Raw genomic sequence first — 8,895 nt, forward strand, 5'->3', positions numbered from 1 at the left:
ATTTTTTTCAGAGTTTTTTATTTACTGTAAATTTATTTCAGTATTTTTTCAAACATTTTTTATTTATTTTTTTAATTCAGGTCAAACTATTTTATGAAAAAAATATCAATTGTTTTTCAATTTTGAATAAAATATATAAAATATTTAGTTTAATAGCAGCACTGGAACATATAAACAGCGGCTATTCACCATGAAGTTGGTTGTTAAGCGAGATGACATTCAAGTTTTTCGATAATTTGAATGTAGTGTGTCTCTCTTCACAGCAACGCCTCGTATATACTCCGTCTGTTTGCACATCTCTATGTGTGCGTGTGTTTGATTCGCATACATACAACCGCAGCAAAAATCAACCATAGTAGTTTCCATCATACAGCGAGTTGAATATTGGGTGCAACGTACATTTTCACAATTGTTGAAATTATCGAACACCAATACAGAGACACACGGTCCGAGTGAGTAAAAAAGCAACTTTTTCCTTCGCCATATTGCTGGCGTACCTGTCAATTCATAATGTTACGATAATAAAATATTATTTTATTTTTTATTTTTCTCATTTAAATTTAAGTAGTGCAAATCGAGAAAATTTATTAAATTTCCAAAACTGTGTATAATTTCAATAAAAATAAACCATTATATTTGCTTCGAATCAACACAAGAGAGTAGTGAAAATAAGGTGCGACACAGTATTTGCTGATCAATATTGCAAACCAGATTCTTCTATAGGTTTTTTTTGCTTCTTCTTCTTCTTTTCCATCCCTATATATTGTAAGGCGCTCTTAGTGAATTGTGTGAGCGCTGTGTGTGAGTGGAAGAAAAAAAAAGGTTCTTTTTTTCTCAATACCGAACAGATATATCTATATCTATATCTATATGTATATAGTGTGTATAAATGTTGCGGCTACGGCCGCAACAGCGGCTATTGCTGCTGTTGTTGTAGGCTTATGTATGCATTTGTAACCATATGCATATACGTAATATATATTGTGCATCGAGTCATTTACCGAGGTTTTCTGCTTTTACTGCTGCGAAATATACGCCTGTACGCTCGAATTTTGTACATAAAAATGTAACGGTACACAGATTAAAGACAAATGGAAACATACAGCGCTCATTATTTTTCCGTAGCCGTCGTCGTTGCTGTTGTTGTTGTTTGTTATTGCGAATGATACAAAACAAAAAAAAAATAAGTGCACATATACAGTACATTAAGCAATATATTTAATCTCCGGTTCGTTTCATGTTCGCATACATAATGTGCTCGCCTATCCAAATCAAATTGAACAATGCTTTTGCTCGGATTTCGATGCGTTTAAAAGAGATAGATCTAGAGAGAAGAGAGAGCGAGAGAGATTTTCACCGGTAATCATACAACAGCATATGGTAGGCATTGTTTGTGACTGACGATTGCCATACTGGAATCAAAATAACCAGCCATCCAACCAACCAAATAGCGAATAAGTGCCGCGCATACAAATGAAATAATCTAAACACAATAAAAACAAAAAAGAACACTATGATTTTTGATATGTCTGCTTTTTCTCCTTAAAATGTTTTTTTTTTGTTTTTGTTGTTGTTTCTCTTCTAGTGAATAAAGTCGTCAGAATTGGAATATATTGTAAAAATAGTTTAGCTAAAACTCTAAGTTTTGTGGTTTCGCTTAAAATGTGCAAAACCATATGCTCGATGCACTCCAAACTTCTATATGAAGGTTTATGTAAACAAATATTCACAAAAACTGCACATTTCTCATTTTATGGCTCATTATTTTTAGTGATTTCAGTGCGCGCGAACTAAAACTCGATCGCACACACACACACATATCAAATGTAATACATCAACACATTTTGAAAAATAATATAGAAAACGTTTCTGACTTTTTCCCTCATAATCATCAATCTATATACAACGATCATTCATTTAAAATTCTCTTTTCAGTGGTGGGCACACAGTGGTGAAGTGACAACCAATACACATCACATCGATTCGATTTTGTATTGAATTTTTCAAAAGCTCATTGATTGTTTTGATTTGAAGTATTCATACATTCAAAAGAATACAAAAGGAGTTTTCACTTCACACATCACGTCAAGGGGGAGAATTTTCCGCAAATTTATCAAAAAGCGAAAAGAAAAACAAAACCATAACCAGTTCAAGGAGTTTTTCCATTTTCAAAATAGAATACAGAGAGGCAAACAATGACATGTCAACCAGCTTCATTTGTAACCGGCGATCCATACATGTTCATCGACTCACCGATCACAACAACATACTTTCATTCGCCGGTATCATAAATTCAAAAACAAAACAAAAAAATACACACAATGTTCACTTTATATTAATAAGTATTTCCATTCACCAACATACACAATCATTTTAAACTCTCAATTACAAACGTGAAGAAAATTCTTCAAAAATGCTTCTTCACACAATGCTCTTATTCAACTCACGATTAAGTAATGTAGCATATGTTTTTTTCCCATTGCAATGAAGTGGTTTCAAATCTTTAGAAATGAAACAATAGAATGTTACACACCCTGTTTTAAGTAGCGTCACTTGAATTTTTTACATGTATATACATGTCGTAGACAATAGACGAAAAACAATCTGACTGTTGTATCTAATGATTTTATTTTTGTGTGTTGTTTATGTATTTTTCCAGACGCCAAAATTAAGTACACCGATGAAAACAACGGAACAAATATCAAATGAAGGAACGTACGCATCAATACAATCTCATCGTCACGAGTTGAGCCACATAAATGAGCCAGGCAAATTAAGCCCGGAAACAATATACACAAAACAGATAAACACACCACATTCAATAACCACTATATCAAAAACAATCAACAATTGTGAACCAAGTAAATGGAATCGTTCGTTGTGTGGTCAAAATACAACTGTTTTGACAGCAAAAATTGCAACGCCCGTCGCATCCACAGAGCGAATTGTGAACAAAGCCAAAGATTGGTATTCAACAATATCATCAACAGCATCAACACCATCATCATCAATAGCGGCGAAAAAATTCAATCACATAAATTTGGATTTGGCCAAAGAACAACGGAAACCAATCATAACGGAAATGTCAACAACGGCCAAATCGTTTAACTTTGAACATGCCGCATTGAGTCAAAAATTTAATCATTCCAGCAGCGATGTAAAAACGAACGCTTTTAATAGGGCAAACAGCATTGAACAGCATCAACATCATAAAATCGAACCAAAGCAAATAAATCCACAACAAAAATTGATAAAATCATCAACATCATCGATCGAAATTTATCGCCGGCAACAAAAACAACACCAACAACATTTTCAGACGCAATCATTCAATGGAAATGATGGCCATGCGGTATCTGATAACGCTGTAACCGAATCTTTACATAAAAGTATTACAACCATCAATTCACAATCGAATTTAGGAAATTCATCAACGTCAAATCAAACAAAACAAACGTTATTATCATCGTCGTCGTCATCGTCGTCGTCGACGCCAACATCCGAACGACGTTCAAAGAAACAAAAAGCCACCGTCAATACCAAACGTGATGAGAAAATAAAAAAACGTAACACAAACGGCGAAAAAATAAATTTTCCAACATTACGAAAAGTTAAATATGATTTAGCCCAGCCACGTACACCGTTAAAATCCAATGAAAATGGAGGAACGTTCGATTCGACCCATAATGCGTCGAATAATGCAGAGAGATTATCTGATAAACGAATGGACAAGGAATGGCATTCACCTGAATCGTACATTTATGATGATATCAGTATCACCGACACAACATTTGCTGCTGCTGCCGATTGTGGTGGCAACGGTGGTAGCAACAATTCAGCCGGTGGTGGTAGTGGCAGTGGCAATGCTGAATTTGCATCGTGCATGCAAACATTTTGGTTTCGTGATATACCTAATGAGAATCTGCTAACGCGCGAACAACGATTGGAAAATAAACGCGATAACCTTCGTCGGCAAGCATTTCAATATGCACAGGCGCAACATTTTCGGAGTACGATTTTAGCAAAACGACGTATAATTACAGTAACAAAAGCATTAGCCAAATTTAAAAATGAACGGAATAAGTAGGTTTTTTATTTTCTTTAAATTACATAATTACGTTTCGGTTTTTTTTTTCTACATTCGTTTTGGATTGAACACTAACATCATATGTATTTATTTTTTTATTTTGTAGAATTGCGCCCACGAAATGTAGCGTTCAATCGTGCTCAAATGCAGCATTAGCAATGACTGCATATTGTTATTTACACATTACGCTTAATAAGGATCAAAAACTATTTCATCCTTGTACTGCAAAATTTTCGGATAATTCACAATGTCGTGTACCTGTTTTCGATATAAGCCATGAGCTGCCGCTATGCCGTGAACATGCATGGAAGCGCGTAAGTTTTTCTATTAATGAATGGACTTTTCCTCCAAAAAAAAAATTCTGCTCATTTCATGTTGTCGGATTTTAAAATATCGAACATAGACCGACCAATTGACAATTCGAAGAGAATTAACCAAAAACCCACACAAATTGACAATTAATCAAACTGCTTGTATTTTTACAGGATAACTATAATCGAATTTCCCAAGAACAAAAACCGAAGAAAAGCTTAAAAATTAAGACCAAAACAAATGAATCGGTGCGACAGCCGAAACGAAATAAGAAGAAAAAGCGACGTAATCATTTGGTGGTGGCCGAATCGCAGGTGATCCCAAAGCATTCACCGATACCGCCAACGTCGCAACATCATCATCAAAATCATAATAATCATCATCATCGTCCTCATCATCAACCACAACAAATAGAACAGCATCAGCATCAACATCAGCAACAGCAACACTCAAAGACAATAGGTCAATTTAATGTAACAAAACAAAGTATGCAGCCAACAATAAATGTTGTATGGAATCAAGATTTGTTCCGAAAAAACATTGAAAATCCGATGACATCAACACCAACGATGACAACAACGGCACAAATAATAAGTGCAAAGGCACATACACCGTCAACACATGTAACCACCGGTGGTAACCACAATAAGTATCTACCCGATAATGTGATGGTTTATCAACTCAGTAATTCAATGCCGAACGCATCAAAGATAAAAATTCAAAATATTATATCGGTCGGCGGTGAAAATAGTTCGGCATATGAAAGTTCAGAGGATACAGGTGTCGGTGAACTGAGTGAATCTGAGTTGATGACCGCACAAGATGGCATCGGTATGTTTTCTCTCGTGATTTTAGATAAAAAAAAATTCTCACTTCAATTGTATGTTTGGGCATTAAAAATTCGATGCCTTTCTCGATATTGTTGTTGGGCTGTGTGTCAAACCAATATTTGATCGCATAAATTCTATTTTTGCATTCAGAAATCCCGCTGAGTGATGCTAGACTCCTCGAAGAACATGATTTAACGAATGTATTAAATCAATTACCAGTGGACGCTTTCAATGACTTGTTCCAAGGTAAACAAAATATTCAGATTGAAACCAAAACAAACGAAAAACGCACAAAAAATTCGATTCAGTTTTATATTTTTAAAATTCGTCTGAAGAATTTTTTTTTTATATTTCATAAGGAAATTATGATTTATTTATCAACAATTGGTTGTCTTTTCCCTCTTTCTCTCTTATTCAATTTACATATCTAAAGTGCAACAACATGAACACTATGAGCCCACACAAAAAGAGCAAGATGAATTGGCGCGTGCACTTGAGGAAGTCGACGAACAGGTTAAATCGCTCGAACAAATGACCAGTTCAAGTAATTTTCTCGAGAGTTTTCTCGATGTTAACGATGAGATACTGGACGGTTCCGATATTTGTGACGAAGTGTTAACAACCGCATCGGTTAAAAATGATATACGTGGCCTCGTGCATACATAATACTAATAAAAGAAGAAGAAATAGCCGCCGCATATGACAGGGATATATAGATATATATACAAAAAACACAAACACATGCATATATATATTTAAAGGCATTCTTTATGAATAAAAAAAAACATTCATTTAGAATAGGAAATCTATATATATATTTAAAATGAAAAACAACAAAAAAAACTAAACTAAACAAGCTGAAATCGTTTCATGTATACACAAATTGCACGGACTCTTCTTAGCTGTGAAAGGCTTCTTTTACGTATATATATAATTGTACTAGACTAATAATTTATCTAATATCATATCTTTTTTCGGTGGAGATGTTTTTAATCCTTTGTGTTGCAACACCAACATTTATCGTTTCTTTTTTGTTTTAAATAAATTATTATTTTTTTATTTAAAATCACATTTAACTTGAAGAGAAAGAACAGGAACATATATATGAGTAATGCACTTTAACAATAAATTTTACATGTCTCAATAAACGTGAAAAAGATGATGAAAAAAGAAAAAAAAAACAATAATTCGCTGCCATCTAAACAAATTGATTTTTTCCTATGGATTCCAACACATTACATGTTTGTGCATAACATGTGGATACACTTTCATCACAGATGCAGTGATCGAGTTTAGATTCATTCTTGTTTTTGGAGAAAAGCCTTGATTTATCGATGAACAAAAACAAAAAAAAAATTCCTAGCAAAGCATCGATTTTAAACAATTTTCAAGAAAGTGAATTATTTTCTTGCGATAAATATAGCGATTTCTAGTCAAAAAAAAAATAATAATATTATAATTCAGTTTTTTTCTTTTGGAAAATTGTATTTCAATACATTTGTCGAAAATAAAATTTTGAATTTTTCTGAAAGTGATCAAACCATATTATATTTTCTTATTTATTTATTTTGTTCAAATAAGAAATATGTGATTCTTATATTTTGCGGTATTTTGGGAACGTACCTAGAGTTGATCAGAAGAAAAGAATGGAAAAAATGGAAATTAATCAATAGGTAATGAAACAGAATGGAAAATGAATTGTAGAGTAATGGAATAGTAATTTTTAAGTAAGTATGCCTTGTAACGTACTTTTAGTGATGTACTTAGCGAAACACACTTAGACATAAAAATATTTTATATTTATTTATTTGTTGTTCAATGAATGTTCTTCAGTTGCTGCCAATTAAATGGTCGAATCACATAAAATCCCATTGAATGACACATAAATTATAAAAAATGTGCTGAAAAATGAAGGAAAGACCAAACCGTTTCATGGTTTCATGGTATGATTTAAGTATTGACAGAACACATTTTGACAGAACACTCGCTATCATTCGTGATTGCCAGTAACCAAAAATAGTTTCATCACCGTTCAAAAATCAATGTAATAGATAAAAACCAACAGTTTTATAATATTAATAATATCAATAATAACATACGATAGTTGTAAAACCCAAACAAAAACAAAAATTTTCGTTCATTTGTAAAAAGTATAGAAAAATGTTGAAAAATTTTATAACACGTAAGGTGTACGATCCAATAATTATATCATGTCGTCAACGAAGCTCTTCGGATCCTATTCTAGGCTTACTAAAATCAATGTTGAAAGGAGTGAGAGGTATGGTTTTTAAAATTTACTCAATATATTCGATGTTTTAATTATTGTGTGCTTTAAAATTGCAGCAACTCAAGAGTTTGCGCTATTAGAACGTGGAGCGTCCAGATGCTGGGACCTTAATGGTGACAATAAAAATGTTTTTATCGGTGGCCTTGGACCGCTGCGTTTAGAGGAAAGTCGAACGACACATGCAGCTCGACTCATCGACTTTGATAATGAGGTGAGGCATGGCCCAGTTTTAGTAACACAATATTTGAATATGAAACTTATTATTTCATCATAAAACGTATTTGGATACCCATATATGGAATACCCATATATTTCATTAAAATCTCATTCAATTCCAGGCCATAGATAAGTTACACATAGAGATGAAGCAGTGTCCTACGCTGTTGGCTGCCAAATTAATTACAACATTTCCGAAATATGCGCTTTCTAGAGACAGATTGCGCGTTATAAAATTATCAACCAAAAATTATAAAGATCCAAGCCGCGGTCTTCTCGACGTAAGTTTATATTAACTTCACTCGATCATCATTTCGTTTATGTGTAATCACATTTTTAAAAATCATTTGCAGTGTCTCATTGCTTGTGATGCAATTTGTACCGTAATACGTAATAATGATGATTTCGCATATTATTCGGGCGATGTGTTTAAATCGGAGTCAAATGATAGTTTTATATCGACTTTCTTACGTACGGACAACAAGGAATTACATGCATCGATCAAATTTATTGACGGATATATGGATATTAACAATTTGACGGAAAATGACGTTGGTCTTATTTACACCGATACAGATATGACAATGAATAAAATTAAATCACGTCTTGAAAAAGATTCATCCAGATTTTAATAAAAAACGAAATAAAATTGCAATTCAATTGATAATTATATGTGATTATTTTTATTTGAGTCGTTCAACTTTTTCTATGTTATAACATTTTTCGTATTGAAGTGCAGTATTCAAATAAAAACACAAAAAATGTATGTAAACCTTTTTGAAAATTAATATGAAGCATCAAGCTATGTACCATGCAAAAATGTCACATTTATGAATTTCTTAAATGTCATCCATTTTATTAATTTTCAATAATTGAAGACATTTCATTTCGTAAAAGTGTTGTAATTGAATGATTTATTCAATGCAGCTTATAATTCATTAATCAAATATTCAGCCGAACTAAACGGCAAGGCAAAACGAGAGCAGCACACACACACACACACACACACACACACACACACACACACACACACTGCTGGCCTAGAGCTGGCAGAGCTCAAAACGGAAGCAGTCCTAATCACGGGTCGTAAATCACTGGAGTATATGAAAATAAAAATCGGCAACCAAATAATTAGCTCGAAAGACTCGATCAAATATCTAGGG

The 8,895-nt window shown here is 33.2% G+C and overlaps 2 protein-coding genes across 8 annotated transcripts; both read left to right on the forward strand.

Annotated features, from left to right (window-relative positions):
• The first annotated feature begins 185 nt into the window (after positions 1-185).
• On the forward strand, positions 186-6,668 carry LOC116345428. 7 transcript variants are annotated; one of them, XM_031774776.1, is made up of 7 exons: positions 480-673; positions 1,936-2,282; positions 2,660-4,083; positions 4,194-4,401; positions 4,573-5,230; positions 5,380-5,475; positions 5,663-6,668. In XM_031774776.1, the coding sequence occupies exons 2-7, from the start codon at positions 2,196-2,198 to the stop codon at positions 5,893-5,895; spliced, it is 2,706 nt and encodes a 901-aa protein (XP_031630636.1). In that variant the 5' UTR covers positions 480-673; positions 1,936-2,195; the 3' UTR covers positions 5,896-6,668. The 7 variants fall into 7 exon arrangements, with proteins under 7 accessions (XP_031630642.1, XP_031630636.1, XP_031630641.1 ...); XM_031774782.1 differs by lacking the exons at positions 480-673; positions 1,936-2,282 and adding an exon at positions 186-452; XM_031774781.1 differs by lacking the exon at positions 1,936-2,282 and having other exon boundaries at positions 480-723.
• A 454-nt stretch (positions 6,669-7,122) lies between these two features.
• LOC116345278 lies at positions 7,123-8,402 on the forward strand. The gene is made up of 4 exons (XM_031774512.1): positions 7,123-7,507; positions 7,573-7,727; positions 7,855-8,013; positions 8,086-8,402. Exons 1-4 carry the CDS (start codon positions 7,390-7,392, stop codon positions 8,362-8,364), a joined length of 711 nt encoding a protein of 236 aa, XP_031630372.1. The 5' UTR covers positions 7,123-7,389; the 3' UTR covers positions 8,365-8,402.
• The last annotated feature ends 493 nt before the right edge of the window (positions 8,403-8,895 follow it).

This window comes from Contarinia nasturtii, unplaced genomic scaffold (genome assembly GCF_009176525.2).
Source record: "Contarinia nasturtii isolate CC-2019 unplaced genomic scaffold, AAFC_CNas_1.1 Cnas_scaffold_1240, whole genome shotgun sequence".
Lineage (NCBI taxonomy): Eukaryota > Metazoa > Arthropoda > Insecta > Diptera > Cecidomyiidae > Contarinia > Contarinia nasturtii.

Bases quoted from the DNA above. Each gene is read 5' to 3' on its own strand.
- LOC116345428 (XM_031774776.1), top strand. From the start codon at position 2,196: ATGACATGTCAACCAGCTTCATTTGTAACCGGCGATCCATACATGTTC. The intron at 4,402-4,572 runs GTAAGTTTTTCT...GTATTTTTACAG, and splicing joins GTGAACATGCATGGAAGCGC to GATAACTATAATCGAATTTC. The intron at 5,476-5,662 runs GTAAACAAAATA...ACATATCTAAAG, and splicing joins TTTCAATGACTTGTTCCAAG to TGCAACAACATGAACACTAT.
- LOC116345278 (XM_031774512.1), top strand. From the start codon at position 7,390: ATGTTGAAAAATTTTATAACACGTAAGGTGTACGATCCAATAATTATA. The intron at 7,728-7,854 runs GTGAGGCATGGC...ATTCAATTCCAG, and splicing joins TCATCGACTTTGATAATGAG to GCCATAGATAAGTTACACAT. The intron at 8,014-8,085 runs GTAAGTTTATAT...AATCATTTGCAG, and splicing joins CAAGCCGCGGTCTTCTCGAC to TGTCTCATTGCTTGTGATGC.